This window comes from Henckelia pumila, chromosome 2, assembly GCF_033568475.1.
Source record: "Henckelia pumila isolate YLH828 chromosome 2, ASM3356847v2, whole genome shotgun sequence".
Taxonomy (NCBI): Eukaryota; Viridiplantae; Streptophyta; class Magnoliopsida; order Lamiales; family Gesneriaceae; genus Henckelia; species Henckelia pumila.
The window spans coordinates 171,757,776-171,775,425 of NC_133121.1; the positions used below are offsets into that span (position 1 = coordinate 171,757,776).

Sequence of the window (17,650 nt, forward strand, 5' to 3'; positions counted from 1 at the left end):
ATTTTTTGAATCGCTATTGTAACTTAATTATCCCATATTTGGTTGGTGAAGGTTAAATTTTAAGTAAATATTTGATTGCAACTTGAAACCTAATGCATGGAATAAGAAGCGGTATAAATGTATAGATCTCGCTTCCACGAGATGTTAGAGTAGTTGGAGCACACGAGTAGAGTTCGATTTTACTAATCTACACTTTCTTGGTCGAGTTTTCGTAGGAAGATATGTTGCTTAAGTTTATCCACCTGACGTGGTTTACAGATAATCGCGTTAAGCTTAAAGGTTTACCGATATGTTATCTACTTGTTTTTTTTAACACGTTTTGAGAATGTAAAAATAACCTATAAGGTAAACTTTAAATTACAAATATGTTAAATTACACCATGTTACATTCTTAAAGACTAGTGATTCAACAATAATGGAAAAAATTAATTTGAAAAAAAAATTTAAATAAATATCAAATATTAATATCTTTAGATAGTGTTAGGGATTGTTTCCAATAAGCAATACCAAATACTATCTAAATTCAATTCGAAGAATATCAAAAGCATTTAAAGGATTATAATAAATTTTAAATAATTTGACTTCAAATTACTAGATCCAAACACAACCCAAATATTTAGAAAGCTCATAAAAAAATGTATCAGTAAGAGTAACTTTTATTCGTGTAAAATTGTAAGCAAAACATTATTGTATTATACATTTTTTTTTAAATATATTATATTATACATGCTAAAAGCATGTAATATGTAAACCGACAACACTAGTTTAATTGTTTAAAATTGTTGGTGGGTGAGTTGTGTTCCACGTCGATTGAGTAAATATGTTGAAAGTCCAATATAGACAAAGACAAACAAACCTTCCTTTTTGAGTTAGCTTTTGGGATGAGTTAGATCCAAGCCTATTTATGTGTTGGACTGACGATCATCCGTCCCATAGTTGAGCCACCAGTTAATATCTCCACGCTCCAATCGTTTCGGTATGTAGTTGGGCGAGCCGATTGGACTACGATATCACAAAACTGGTAAAATCCAACATCAAAGTACACCAAATTACAAATATGGGGATTGGGCAAAGGTCTTCATCATTATTATTTACAAAGATAGCTCGAATTCGCATTCGCTGCATCTTTGTTGCATCCTATCAAACTGCTAGTGAACGAATGCTGGAACTACTGACCATTCTTCCCTTTAGAGGAAAAGAATCTACTTAATCCGCGAGTTTGTTTATCTGGTGTGGAAGTAGATGAACCCGAAGATGATCCAGAACTTGTGGGACGATGTTTGTAATGGTTTGATACTGGTGATCTTGATGGACTCATCGGGTAGTCGAATGCATCAAAGGACTCAGAGCCTGCTTCGAGCATATGAAATGAAGAGGCCGTATCCATTTCTGATGAATCTCGGTCTGGTAAATTCAAGCCACTTACAATTGGATCTTCAATGGTGAATTCACCTTTCTGAATCCTCCCGCTGTAATTTGGTGAGCTGAGAGAGTCTGTTCGTGGACGCATGGCTTTCAACTGCTTATCAAGAAGAAATATGGTTTCTTGACACTCGGCCAGCTTTTCTGCTGCAGCTGCCAATTCCTTCTCCTGATGAAAGAAAAGTGATGTTAAAAGTCTTATCTCTGAAATACTAGTCCCAAACGCCCATAAGAAATACGCCTATAACATTCCTCGGTTATTTGGATGGCACGCAGAAAAGAGTGCCAAAACTAGACATCCAAGGTCCATTCGTTTTGTAGGAATTTAGGCAACAAAGGGCCAAAGATATACGGAGAGCGACTAATTAAAATATCAAACAGAATAGTGACAGCAGATTTGAACATAGGACCTCCTCTCTCATACAATGTTGGAAACCAATGGTTCAAAAAACTCGAGCTGATTAAAAATAAGATGACGTTAATTTTAAACTACAGCATCCCAAGAACATAAAATAAAATAGACTTTATGTGGGGGAAAAATTTGTTTTTTGTAGTTTGTTGCAAATTTTCTTGCTGCTTTCGTCCCGATCATTGAGAAGAATCTTCAAGATAACTATAGAACGAGTACAAAAAGATATTTTCAGGAAACTATTACAAGATGATTTTCTATGAACCCAACTTAGAAGCAAAATTACTTTGAGTATAATTATGAAAGCAACTATATGCAAGCAAAACTTTAATAGTGCATCTGTTGCGATGTTTACAAACTGAGAAAGTGAGATAGCTCCATTATAGTGAAAATAAGACAGACTAACAATCTTACCTGGTTAATGTTGTCTTCCCTAATGGCCATTGGACAACAATCAATCCTGACATTAAAACATCAGGCTTAGTTCACAGCATTTGAACAACAAAGCAACACAGATAACCAAAAATATTTAGCAAGATTCTAGTTTTAATGCATACATATATTCAAGTCAGGTGGTTCAAAACCACCAAAGCATTTTACAACACAACGTAACGTGGAGTCAAGTAGTTTTCTTGTTTGGTTGCTTTTTCCTTTCATACTCTTTTTCCCTTCTAACTTCTTTTAGGAATCTTAATTTGGTTGTGCTTCATGGAAATAAGAAAAGAACTAATCTTCAACAAGAACAGAAATTCTTAACCATGAGGAAAAAAAATCATGAGTCTGCATCTGTAAAGACAACCTGGGATGGCATTGAGCATGGTTTCTTGATTCAGTTTTTCTAAAGAGTAAAACCGCATAGAAACAATTTAAAAAAACCATCTAAGACTATTTACAATTCGATTTACTTTAGAGATAAAAAAAAATAATAATAAAAAGATCATGTTTGTAACCTAAATGCTCGTTCTACAAACCTAGCTCCTGAGGTGTATGTATATTAACGGCATAAATGATCATTAATCAAGCCATTCAAGAAAAGGATATATATAGCTATCTTTTTCATCCAATTCACTGATTCAGAAACAAAACTGGTGGAGAAAACCTACTTGAGGAGAATTAATATTTAATACCTTTGCAGTTGTTCTTGAAGATCTTTGCATCTGGTAAGTGCATCTTGATGACTTTTTCTCTCCTCTTGCAGCTCATTATCCAAACTCTCTATTTTCCCTTGTAGGAGATTTACTTTTGTTCGTAATTCTTCTGCCTTTGTTTCAAGTGATTCGTATGATTCTGCCATGCATTTGAGCCGTGTCTCAGCCAAGCTGTTAGCCTTTTGAGCTGATATTAATTGTGACTTAACCTCCGAGAAAAGCTTCTCTGTATCCAGCAACTGAGACTTGCAGCTCTCAAAGTTCTCCATGCACCTACGAAGATCAACTGCAAAATTATCTCTTTCCAATTTCAGTTGTTCAATCTCCTCCACAGAGCACTTACAAGAGGTGGCTGTTGATTCCGAGGTTGGAACAAGACTCCCATCATGTGTAACATCAGGATCAGATGTGGAATCAGGAAAGTGTGCACACCCATTTGTACACCTATCCCCTGTTGAGTCGACAGCTGTTGTGTTCTCAGGTAATGCAATCTTGTCTATACAGTCAGAAGGGCCAGTTTCCAATTCAAAATTTTTGAATCCAAGGACACTGAAATGCAGTTCACTTGCTTTGCTTAATACATGAGAAATGCCTAGAACAAAATCAATAGGATTGATCCTACTTTTCGTAGCATCACTGTATTTTTCAATGAAGATATCGAGTTTCTTATTCAATTCATCTCCACTAGAAGATGCTGTTCCTTGGGCGTTCCTAGCCTCTTCCGCAAGAACCATTATAAAGTCATAAATCTGAGAGATAGCAATTTCCAATTCTTTATTAATTACTTGTGTAGTTTCAGTAAAAGAGTCATCATTTTCAGACAAAGATACACCCTTTGTTCCTGTGGTCATTGCTTCCTCGCCAAGAATCTTAATATCACTCATTGTGCCAGGACAATGCTCAACTTCAACATCAGAATTCACTGTCATGTTATGCGAAGACTTGTGCATATCCTGCATAATATGTCTAATGCCTTCAACAGCTTTTTCCATGTCTTTTTCCTTGGACAACAACTCAAATACCATAGATATTTCTGATTGGAACTTAACAAAGATGGGTGGACCAGCTTCCAGCTTCACGTCTGCAACAGTTATATGTTCCTCCCCAGATGGAGGGTTGATGTCCCTAGACACTTCAAGTAAAGCTTCATGGTCTATTATTTCGGATGCATTACCTGATGCATCTGTATTAGAAACTGATCCATTTGATAGATATGCTAATTTCTCCATCTCCAAAAAGTCATCCATTAAGGCCAGGTGATTTTTATCATCTGACTTGTGTTGACTATCAACATTCTTTTCATTTTTCAAACCCTCAGAAATGACTGAAGTAGGCCATGAATGAACACAACTTACATTATCATCATTTCCATCTTCTGACATGGAGGTAAAACTAGAGGGATTACGAACATTGTGATTATGAAAATTTTGAATTGGTACTGGAGAATTAGATCTCAAAAGACCTTTCTGTTCATCATTCGCTTGCAGATGTGGTTCTAAACTTTGAAGCTTGTTAGCTGTCTGGGCAAACAAACTCCTAGAAGCTGACAATTCACTGTTACGCTTTGCAAGTGCTTCCTTCAACATGATTCTTTCTTCCTCCATCTCCAGTAGGCGTTCAGTTAGAATCTCATAGTTTTTCTGATATTTCGGTGTATTGTCAAGGGAAAATTCAGACAGTTGGGATGGATGACGAGGAGTCCTTGCTGGAGATCTCCTTAAGCGAGTCTCACTATGATCCCGACTCATGTTTTCAACTTCAAGTTTCATCTGTGCTACCGCAGCTGGACCAGGCAATTTCTTCCGAACAAGACCTCGTAATCTTTGACACTCTGCTTCAAGCTTTGCAATTTTCTTCACTCCATCCAGGTGCTGCCTGTTTGCTGCTTCTGCAGACCGCACACTCATATTCTTTTCCTCATTGCGAATTTCCACCTCTTTCCTAGCAATATGAAGTTCGTACTTGAGTGAATTCACTTCCTTTTCGCAGGATTCAATATTACTCTTCAGAATTTCTATCTCGGCCTCAGCTTGTAATTTCTCTTCATTTAGCTTGATCAGCATGTTAGAGCGCTCTTGCAAAGATTGTGAGACCGCAGTATTTTTGGCAGCAGACCTCATTATTTCTTGGTCTAGATTGGATATTTTCAATTCAAGCTCGACCTTCATTTTGTCAAATACCTTGGTCTTGTTGAGAACTACTTCATGCAGTTTTTTATCATGTTCCTCCTTCAAATTTCGTATCTGTCTCATACATTCCTTGAAAGCACCATCTAAATGTGAGGCACGATCTTCTGCAGTATTTTTTAGCAGTGTTACAGATTCCAGATGATTTTTAAATGTCGCAGCCTCTGCCTCTGCCTTTTCCCAACCTATGCAAAATGAACACTTAGGTTTGATGATATTATTTTCTGTGCTCTTAAGAAAGTTAACATAAAAAAAACATCTTTAAACCTGAGATAGCTTCTTCCGCAACTTTAGCGTGTTGTTTCATCATGATTTCTTTATTGCTTGTTTCTGATTGGGCTTCGGATATTTTTTCTTTCAATTCGGTTAATTCATCCTCTAAGGCCTTGACCTTTTCCGCATACGACTTAACTTCATCCTCCAATCCAGTTAGATGTGCATATGATTCCATTGACATTTGAACATATTTTGACTTTTTATTGTTGCCCTGCTTAGCCTGTAGTATAGCACAGTAACACATATGTAAGGCATAGTGAGGTTGGAAAGATGCTAAGACTTGGAAGTTTTGCTCCTCTTGGTCTCTACATAAATATAAGAATAGATCAAAAACCTTGTCTATTTGAGTAGCAACAACATCTGAAACACCAGTAGAGGAGGCTAATGCAGTAGCAAGAGTTTTCTCTATTTCCAGTTTATCAGATGACTTCTTTTTCCAAGGCCAACTCCTTTTATCCATTTAAAGCTGTTGATACAAAAAAGACGAGTAGTGTAAGCTAAAACTATATTCTAGATTATATATATATATTTATATATCACTCAAACAGTGAAAGGCACACTCAATCATGACCAAAAGGAAACAACGGAAAGTCATGCCACAGCAACAAAACTTCAGTCTTTTTTGAGTATCCGGTGCAATCGTATTACAATATCAGTAACCCAATTTCAAACCCAAGTTTATGAAAATTATATACGAGAGCCCTTGTCAGGATTCAAAGTTTTGACAAGATTACCATTGTGTTTAAATCTTTTCATTTATCAAAGTTTTTACTTGACAAGTTGCTGGGAAATTAGAAGTGATCGGTGCTACAAAGTGAATCCAGTCATAAAACATGCCAAAAATCCTGAAACAGTACTTTAGTTTCATTGCAATTAGCGCGCACAAGGCCACACATCAGAAAATGAAGCTTAGTATGAATAGTCATGAGGTACATAGTGAAAAAAGCTTCAGCTATTTTTAATCTTTTCGAACAAGCAAGATATAGCCTCGACAAGTGAGTCCAAACACAAAAGATTATCGACAACTCCACAATTTGTTGAAATATCGATGTGGGGTCATAACACCTCGATATCAAAGGATATTATGTGCATGGTTGTTCATACCTTATTACAAACGATTCAAAGAGTTGCAATTATGGAAAAGACAGGACTCATAAAAAAAATTCACCATTATATTAACATAAAAAACAGATAATGGAGGACAGGTAAACAAAGACAAGATATTTCCCTCAAATCATCAGTACATATTCTAAAAACACATACATCAATTATATTTTAATGCCACCAACTACCTGCTTACTTTAAAATTTGCCCTTGAAGATAAAGAAAAAGACAGGCCACCAGAAATAATCAAAATATACTACTATATCTAAGAAGTTCCTACTATCTTTCACATACAAAAAGAAAATTCTAATCCAGAAAGTCTCCGTCTCATAATGCCAAAATTTGGATTATCGTGTCACTTCTGAATAAGAAAATAAATCACAATCAGATCGCATTATTGTATCCACCTTCAATTATTGAATCCAACAACAAAACCTGACATAATTGAAAATCATGGTATGCTTTACAAGCTATGATCGCAGTACAAGGAACATATATATTCTTGATTTTACAAGTAGAGGGTAAAATTCCATGTCCAAATTATGCAAACCACAGTTGACCATTCATAGATTTCCAGACAACTAAAACAAAAACAAATAAAGAAACCAAATTGGGTAGCAAATTCATCTTGCAAAATACTTGAATCCATGAATGAAGTGGAACAAAAACAAAACAATGAAAAATCACACCAACAAGCCTTAATAATACACCAAACTATATCGAAATCAAATGAGACAACGCAAGTACACAACATAACTAAAGTGGCTTAAATTACAAAAAGTGCTCTGAATTCTGAAACAGAACCACAGCTCAGAAGCAAAGAGGAGACGCCCCGGCCAACACAGACCCAGAAATAAATTGAAGAAGATACACTGGCAGAGGATTTGAGTAAAACTGCGAAATGCTCTCTCAACTTTATGAAGCATAGTAAAATAAAATTTTCAAATGTGAATAATCGAAGAAGACAGAGCCATTTTTGACAAATAAACCAAAACTTAAAGCAAACAAAAAACGAGCCACAGACTTCATTTCATCTGAATCAAAAACACCAAAATATTCATCAAAAAAGTAAAATTAGATGCATCGGAAGATTAATCCATCAACACATACGCACACACCACACGTACCAACAATGCAGTGAGCGATTCAATTCAATTCAAAACAATCACAATCACAATCACAATCACAATCACAATCACAACTCGTCGAAAATGCGTAGCGGATAGAGTAGAGAGTGGGGACTTGGCGGGGGAGATTAATGTTTGGTGTTGCTTAGAAGTTGAAAGGCTCCAAAGAAAGAAAACAACGGCCTATTTAAATTCAGGAGCTTTAATAAATAAATAATAATAATAATAAAAGTTCATTGAAAATGGTTATTTGCTGGGAACACGTTGGCCGAAAACATTAAATTTTTTTTTTTAATTTTTAAATGGTCCTTTGAAGTGAGATATTATTGATCTAATTTCATGTTTGCTTATTATTTATTTATCTATTTATTTTTTTTAACTTATATCAATTAAATCATTAATTATTTATTTTATATCAAACAAATATTGAATATAAATAATTATATTACACTTAATAAATAATATTATTCAAATTTTGTTATTTTTTAAAATTTTAATCAATCAAATCAAACAAACTGTTATTTTATCAATTATATTAAATACTATATTAACTATCATTTTTTATTTATTTATTTTATCATATTAGATTATTATCTCTATATTATTATCATAGGTTTAACTTCAAAAATTACCTAATCTTGAGATACATTAAAAATAACTTGAAATCGATTAAGTTTTAAAATATTTATTAAAAATTTTAAAAAAGAATATGTTATTCTTGAAACGAATGTCTAAGCATGTATCATTAGACTAAAATGGGGCTAATTGCATTTTGATCCCCTGGAAAACATCGAAAAAGCTTAACACCCCTTGGGATAATTTAATAGGCTAAATACATCCTCTGTTTTTAAATCAGTGACTCACGTGCCCCGTCTTGATTTTTCAGATTTTATAATTATATTTAATTTAATTTGGTAAAGAATTTTTTGCTCTTGAAATATTAAATCCCAATAAACTACTATTTTCAATTATCCTTTGACCCATTTCTTGCAGATACCGATTGCTTGAGGCCAAATTCCACCACTTCCTTCATTACCCAATCCAACATCCACTTCGTCCATATCACAAACACTTGGTAGGCATAAAATGCTAACACCATGTTTCAAAGCAAAGTAACCCAGTGAATCCAACACACAACACAAGAATCAACACGAGAGAGGAACACACAGATAACAAGTACTTCGCCTACAATTCTGCACAATTTCCCAGAAACCCACCAAATCAATGGCCTTGTCTGCGAAGGGTTTTGAATGCTTTTCCTTTTCCATCGACAAAATCTCTGGTATTGTCAGTGAAGAGAAATTAGAGGGAAATAATGCTGGTGAGAAAGAGGATAAATCTGGGTTGAAGAGGAGCAGGGATAGGGTTTTGGAAGAAGCAAAGGTGAGCGGCAATCAGTCGTCAAGCTAATGTCAATCAGACGGAGGGAGCCCACCACCGGAGGTTGTCGACGAAGAACCGCCAAATCCCCAACAGCAAATGAACGAGAATAACAAAGGGAAAAGAACTATGAAAAAGATTAAGGCAAAGCTTGCAAACCTTTGAAACAAAGAACAAATGAAAGAGAAATATAAAAGGGCAATTAAGTCACATAACGTGTGAACAGTACCAAATTTTTTAAAAAAAATCGCAGCTACAACGCGTGTACTAACAACAATAATTTCAGGGGTGACTTGTGCCAAAGTTTTAAAAAAAGAGGGTGTATTTAGCCTATTAAATTATCACAAGGGGTCTTACGCTTTTTCGGTGTTTCATAGGGGGTCAAAATGCAATTATCCCGACTAAAATGAGTAGGAATGTAATCAAGTCGAGTTGAGCCGAACGTTTGAGCAGACACGAGCTTGTTCAAGCTTTTATCGAACATAAACGAATTTAATCAATATAAACTATAAATTTTTAGACATCATTAAATTCATTTAAAGTAATTAAGTTTTATATTTAGTAAAAATATAATATTCTTATTAAAATTTGTAATTCTATTTTAATAAATAAATTTAATAGATTTTTATATATGAACGTGTAAATCAATAAATAAAAAAACATATTATTTTTTCATCTAAAAGTTGACTCACGGACCTACTAACGAACATATTCACAAGCTAACGAGCCGAATACTATAAATTTTGAACTCGATTTGTTCATCTTAAAGAGTCTCGTTAAACAAGCGCAAACAATTGTTTATCGAATCGAGTTCGAATAGCTCACGAACGGTTTGATTTATTTACGTCCCTAGTTAGATGTGAGATATTCAAATGAGAATGAAATGTGTATTCCCAGCTTAATTATTTCCTAAACTTATAATGATTGGTATGTACGTTATGTTTATTCGCAAATTCATCGGAGCTGTTATTCTTACCATTTTGTTCAGATACTTCATCAGTGGTTTGATGCTAGAGTGAATATATTACCCTCACTCCAAGTAAAAATTACCTGAGAATATATGATCAATATATTTTTTCGATGGACTTCATATACTCAAATAACTTAATTTGTACATGCTCTTATGGTAGCAAGGAATAATCTGGTAGTTAGGATTCATATTGCACCAAAACCTATTATTATCATCATTATTCATAATCATAAGTAATAATGATAATGGTTGCATGTGATAATTGTCTCTGTCTTAGCTAAAATAATGATTCACACATTGTGTCTAGGTTAATGTACTATATCTTGGTAAAAATACAACAAACGCTTGATTCTACGATCGATGTGATAACGAATGTCACATGTTTCATTCTCATAATTGCATGTTTAATTGTCCGGAGTGAAATTGTTAAGGAACAATTAATAATTTCCCTGTTGTAAGACGTGTCGACACGTTACACTTAGGCTATTATATAATTTTAAAGGATTTAAAGCTACACCACAACTATTAACTATACCGTAACTATTAGATATAGAGCTTGGTAAACAAAAGACATTGAATCATACACCCCAGTAATCATAATCATAAATTTAATATTAATGCTAATATTAACATAGCATGCATGCAAGCTAGTGACTCCACTAAAGATATCATATGTTGGCGCCACAATCATCGTAAAAAAATTAAAACAAAAATTATATGAATATAAAGATAACAGATTAAGATTGAGACTAAAATTAAAATTTGACTTTAATGATAACTATTAACAACAAAGAGGCACATTTACATAACCAATATTTAAAAATAGAATCTTTATGTTAAATAAATTAAAGACATACATATTTTCCAAATGACAATCATATATAATAAACACATTATTCATTTAGATTCTTAATTTGTTCATTATACATGTTGGGTGTAATAAATATCCCTACTAAAAACAATCGTGCGGTATTTAGGATGTTGTATGGTTAAAATATCGGAAAATGATCAATAAATCCCTAATAGAAACTAGAGATTTGCTCTCAGTCCACGCGTCAGAGTTGTTTTGTTGCAACTCCCTGACAAAACACTGTCATGTGTTTAAGCTCCCTATTTGAGTTACATAACGAATTTGCCCTCAAAAAATATGGAAACACATTATTGCCCACTTGAACAAGGGGGAATTTGGAGATAAATCCCCATACACAAACTACACTCTAGGTTCAATCCCCATGTCATAAAATCTTATTTTGCACTCCCTAATACATCAAAAACTTATTTTTCACTCCTTGTTCCACAAATTTATTGATTTTAGCATTAATTTTATTTCTCCTAAATTATTCTCCTATTCTCTTCTTCTCTCAGACAAAACTCACGCCTCCTCCTCTTCTTATTCTTCCCAGGCGAGAAATTTCACGGATCATTCTTCTCCCTTCTAAACCCACGCCTCCTTCTCACGCAAGAAAACCCATCGCGGAAGGAATTAATCTATCTACAGGGCGATGACGAGGGACATGAGTTTTGAATTGGGGCGAGCCAAAGTAACACAGACGATGACGAGGGACGAGCCAAAGCAACATAGGTTGAATTTATTGTCAATTTCTTGTTGATTTATGGTAGTATATTCGATTTGTGTTGGGTTTTTGTTGATTTTTTAGAGTGAAAGAAGAATTTATGTTTATTCGATTTCAGTGGCATATTATTGTTGGGTTGATTCTGAGATATCCGGATGAATTTGGTATCCTTATTCAAAGATTTAGTAAATTCCTCTTGCAGAAAATAGTTCAATTTCAGATTTCTAAGAGCTTTAGTGAAGTCTTCTTGAACACAATAGTTTAATTTCAAATTTCTAGATTATATGCAGCACATTGGTGAACAAGAATTGAGCTATAGTTGCTATTAAAATTGTCAAAACAACTAAATTTTTTTGCTATTTGTGCTTGATTGTATAGGATATATTTTATAGAAGTCTTTTTTTTTTTTTTTTTTTTTTTTTGCATTATATACTTCTACAATTCTTAAGCTTGTGTAGTTAAACGATTAGAGAATATGGTGCAAATTGTAGTTTATATATTCGATTTGTGCTAGTTTTTTTAATTTTCTCTAGTTTCTTTTGATTTATGCTAGTTTAATGGAATCATGTTGGTTCTATTTGAGCTCTTTTGGTGATTTGTCGAATTATTCTAGATTTTATTTGATTTGTGTTCTTTCGACTTATATGTAAAAATCTTACATTCTTATATTTGTACATTATAATATTATGAATGATCTGAAAACAACTAATATGTTCTCCATTTTACAGGGAAAAGAAGATGGGAGAACACATAATTTACAAGAACACATCTACAAGAAAGTGTGCTCGGTCAAGCGGAAGTTTTCTGGGATTTTTTCAGAGTTTTCTCCAATTTGATCAAAGTTTCCTCGTTTTTTCACTATATTTCATGGTAATTTTACAAAAGCTTTGACCCACTTTTGTTTGATTTAATAAATATCTTAATTTACTAAAATGTGTCGTGTCTTTTATTGTCATGATTCTGATTTTGTTCGATTAGTTATGCAAATTTTTTTTTCCTTTTATTTTTTTCTCGGTTATACTAATAAACTTTATGTGAAAGGGATGATGTGAGACGTAGAGATGAGCTCTGCATATTTAGGGAGAATACATTTGAAATCTGGAAAAAAAGATATTGAGTTTACTTGGATTATTTTTTGTATTTTTCAATATTTTATTTTATAATTATGCTGCACATTTTGAGTTTGTGATTATTTTTTATGAAGTCGAGTGTATTAATTTCCATGTTGTGTGCACATTTGAGCTTGTCATCGAACTCTCAAGAAAAACAACATTTAAAGTTGGTTTCAATCTTCATTCTACAAATTGTTTTAGTTGCAGTTATATTTTTTAACAATGTGGGTTATTTAATAGTGTGGTGGTTATATTTAGTTGATGATCACATTTACTAGATTAATTTTGTAAGCTTCTAATTTTGAATGACATCATTTTAGTGCAAGGTGCTGCTTGAGATCCTGTGAATATATCGGAATGCAAACGGCTTATCTCCAAATATTACAACACCATTGGAGTTACTCGATGGGCTCAAGCAAATGGCGAATTTCTTGAGTAGATTAAATGAATTTGATATCAGAGAAGGGAGCGAAATAGGGATTCTTCCGAAACCTGCCATGTCCACAACTCCATTGGAAAGACCTTCAAGAATCGAGGACCCAACCCCACAAGTCAGCTTAAATTGAGCACTCAATCTTTTCATTCACTCTCTGGTTAAATATTTTACACTGGTTTCTCTTTGGTTTGTCCATGTTTTTTGCTTGTAGGTTTTTGTTTTATTTACTGCTAGTTATTGTTCGATTTTCGAGGGGTTTTGTTTGGTTTTGATTAAATTTTTAGATGCCATTCTTGGTTCCATTTGACGCTGCTTTTTGTTTAATTTTCGCATAATTTTACTCCATTTTAATTTTGATTCCTGTTTGTCAACTTTTTATTGATAATGTTCTTGGTTTCTTGCCAGGAGTCAGGGAATGAAGTATGGTACATTGGCAGGAGCCCCATTTTGGAAGCATGAGCGTGCATATATATATATATATATATATATATATATATATATATATATATATATATTATTTGAAGAATGAAATTAGTTATGTATTTGATTATCAATTTATATTAATGACTCAAATATGTAGTACTAGTAGTATTTTATTTTGTTTTTCAGTTTGCATTGATGTACCGATATAATTTCTTGGTATCTTGACCGTGTTGGTCTTATTTGGTTCAGCCACATGTAGTATGATTATTATCATGAAGTAGCATTATTTTGATAATGATATTAGTACCAGGTGCACGTAACTGTAATACTAGTATTATTCATCATAACATCACATTTTTTGGTTTAGCCACATGTACTACTAATATTGTTATGTACGTAGCATTGTTTTGATAATAATATGAGTATTGGGTGAATGTAAAATTAGTACTAATTAAGCTAAAAATAAGAATAATCACAAAAAAATAGAGTAGTTAATAGAACTAATATCATACAAGAATGAAAACCGCTACGCATACATGTGTTTATAGTATCTCGCATTAGGTATTATTGATACCACAATTAAGCTATTGTGTACTACAAATCAAGATATACGTACTATATATTAAAACAATTCGTATTGTTGATGCCACACGAACAAATATCACTAACTCATACATATTAATATGGTACTACGCATTGGATATTATTGATACCATAAATAAGCTACAAGTGTACCACAAATAAAGACATAAGTACTACATAATAAGACCATTCTTACTGTTGATATCATATGTAGTGTATCTGCTACCATATATATTAAGAAAATATATAAGACAACACATATGTCATTTATACTTCTGATAACTTACAAGAAGGGAGATCAATTAGTACGTATACCCGTCGTACCGCACATTGATACATTTAATACTGTAAATAACATATGTTGTACTATTTATTAAGTAAGTGCCTACGAAGACACATATGTCATTAATACTTCTCATAATGTACAAGAATGAAGATCACAAACTAGTGAGTATGCTCGTCGTACCGTACAATGCGTACATATAAACCACATATCGTGTGACTGCTACAATATATGAAGCCATTATATACGACAAAGCATATGTCATTCATACTTCTGATAACTTACAAGAATGAAGATCGACATGTAATACAACGGATTGCGAGTTTGGTACCCTCAATTAAAGGATAAACGTATGACAAAGTATATTTCATTCGTACTGCATATATTCATTACAAGAAGGGATATCAATGACTAATAATTATCACATGTTTATGCATTAAGTACATGATTTTATATCATCAATGATGATTGACACATGTTTATGCATTCTGTGAGGCCTCGGGTTGCTAATCTCAATTTTAGGGCCATTAGTAAATAAACATGATTAAAGGACCAAGGAGAAGAAGCAATCAAAACAATTTTTTTTCAAGGGTAGGTGCGCTCGGTCGGTTAAAAACTGCCAACCGAGCGCCCCAAAATTCTCCAACCTTCGGGTTGGGGATTCAGGGGCTGCGCTCGGTCTGCTCTTTTTTGCAGACCGGGCGCTGCCCTGGGCAAATTCATGCTCTGGTTTTGCAGCTCAAAGTTTGATCCTTCCTTTCCCTCAAATCCATCATAATCAATTCCCAAAACAAGTCTAAATATATAGAACAAGATCTAAACATGTGTACAAGTAGTTGATACATCAAACTAGAGGTTTGGAATTCAACAAAAGCATGAAGTTATACAAAGTGTTCATCAACTTCTCAAGAACATCAACTAAAGTGTTTTCTAACATGCTTGCTAGGAGTATATACATCATTTCACTACAAACAACCCGAGTCCACATCTAATCTTCTCTCATGAGCTACCCTCGTCGACATTGGCCAGCTCCTGCCCCATCTGTCGTCATGCACACATACAAAACAAGAAAACAGTCGGAAACGTCCGGTGAGAATACAATCTCAGTATAATCAACATATATACGCGTTAAATAACAGCATATCGACTCTAGACATTTCAACTCGAGAATAGAGTAAACGCATATATAAAGAATTGATTCCTATCACACTATTTGCCATCAAGATTCGTATACGATCTTGACATGGATATCCATCTATCGTCGTCTCATCAGACTCGAAAATAAGGTCGCCTCAGACCTTGGCATAAGAATCGATTCATATCTCATATCATATCATATTATATCAAATAAAGATCCACTATCTGATATGGATCGACTACATTATAACATAATCAAAATTATAAACAAGTATGTGATTTTGGCGGGACAACTCAAGAAGCTTCATTCTTGAGTTTCAAATACCTTACATGCGATGTCGTCTTATACCTTCTTGTTTTGTCTCAGTTCTGAAAGCTTCAAATCTGAAACACACAATAAGAACACACATATCAAACTCTAATCAACTTCCCAACTCAGTCATCATTCACTCTTCACAGTCGAACAACTTCAAACCTAGCTCAACTTCTTTGTCGGTTAAAAAATGTCAATCTCGAGTTGTCAACTCTTATCAAATGCTGAAATGAAGTGTTCATAAAAAAATATATCAAAAATACATCATATCAAACTCAGCTCAATCAAACAATATTCAAACTCGATCAAATCCGTGCACCAGCGGCGTAACGACTGAAAATCGGTAACCGAAACGATACCGACTTCAAGCCAACAATCATACACCACATATATCAGCATATTAACAGCATAAACCAGCATATCAGAGGCTCTAAATGTCGACACACATGCTGAAAATCATATCAAATACAACCGATATTCGTTCTTTGATTCGACTTTGATACGGTAAGATATACAAACTCAAGAACACAAATACAAGAGCATAATATGATTTATTCACATACAATTTCTTGAAATATGTTGAATAATTAGAATACTTACATAAAATCAAAGCTCGTCTCAAGAGGATCGCAGCACTATGTCCGGAATTGAAATCGGATAACCGGATAAAAAGATATGAAGATTTGAAGATGAGATCTCAAGAAGAAAAGTGAAGTCTCGGCTCTTGCTTCTGAAAAATCTAAATGAATTAGTCTTCTTACACGTACAAAAAGCTGAATCATCAATTACAAAATTGGATAAATACAAACGAAATTGCAATTTAGTCCCTGAAACTTCAGAATTTGTAATTTAGTCCTCGGCCCTTATTTTTATTCAATTTCAATCCTAAATAATTTAAGAATATTAGAATTTAAATCAAAACTCTAAAAATTCTCAAATTAAATAATTCCGGATTAAAATTCAATAATCTCGAATTAAATCAAATAATCCCGAGCCTTACATTTCTCCCCCACTAAGACATGAGTTCGTCCTCGAATTCATAAGCAATCCATATAATCAGTCTGTATAGACACATAATATAAAGACATAACAGAATACTGAATAAGAACTCACATCAGTGGAATAGATAGGGAAATCTTTGTCTCATGTCGTCTTCAGCTTCCCATGTAGCCTCTTCAACTCCATGCCAATTCCACTGAATCTTCACTAATGGAATGGTCTTGTTTCGGAGTTATTTTTCCTTCCTATCAAGTATCTGAATCGGATGTTCAAAGTAGCTAAGATTTTCATCTAATTCAGCTTCATCAGGTTGCAAGATATGAGATTCATCAGGTTGGTACTTTCGAAGCATCGAGACATGAAATACGTCGTGGATACCAGATAAAGATGTAGAAAGAGCGAGTCGATAAGCAAGATTGTCTATCTTCTCGAGTTTCTCATACGGCCCAATAAATCATGGAGATAATTTTTCTCGCTTGCCAAATCTGACTGTGCCTCTGAACGGTGAAATTTTCAAGAATACTATATCTCCCTGTTCAAAACATAACGGTTGTCGCCAATATTTGCATATCTAGATTGTTTATGCTGCGCTATTCTCATTCTCTGTTGAATCAACTTTACCTTCTCAATCATCTGTCTGATCATATCTGGTCTCAATTTAGGTACCTCTGACGCATCATCCCAATACAGTGGTGATCGACACTTCTTTCCATACAGTGCTTCGAATGAAGCCATCTCAATACTAGTCTGATAACTGTTGTTATATGAG

At 33.8% G+C, this 17,650-nt stretch overlaps 1 protein-coding gene across 6 annotated transcripts; it reads right to left on the reverse strand.

Moving 5' to 3' along the window:
• Positions 1-921: 921 nt before the first annotated feature.
• On the reverse strand, positions 922-7,808 carry LOC140880150 (filament-like plant protein 4). 6 transcript variants are annotated; one of them, XM_073284321.1, is made up of 6 exons: positions 7,673-7,808; positions 5,776-5,907; positions 5,433-5,661; positions 2,959-5,350; positions 2,246-2,291; positions 922-1,591 (listed from the first exon to the last, which is right to left on the reverse strand). In XM_073284321.1, the coding sequence occupies exons 2-6, from the start codon at positions 5,899-5,901 to the stop codon at positions 1,169-1,171; spliced, it is 3,216 nt and encodes a 1,071-aa protein (XP_073140422.1). In that variant the 5' UTR covers positions 5,902-5,907; positions 7,673-7,808; the 3' UTR covers positions 922-1,168. The 6 variants fall into 6 exon arrangements, with proteins under 6 accessions (XP_073140422.1, XP_073140424.1, XP_073140426.1 ...); XM_073284323.1 differs by lacking the exon at positions 7,673-7,808 and adding an exon at positions 7,321-7,630; XM_073284325.1 differs by lacking the exon at positions 7,673-7,808 and adding an exon at positions 6,806-7,230.
• Positions 7,809-17,650: the final 9,842 nt, after the last annotated feature.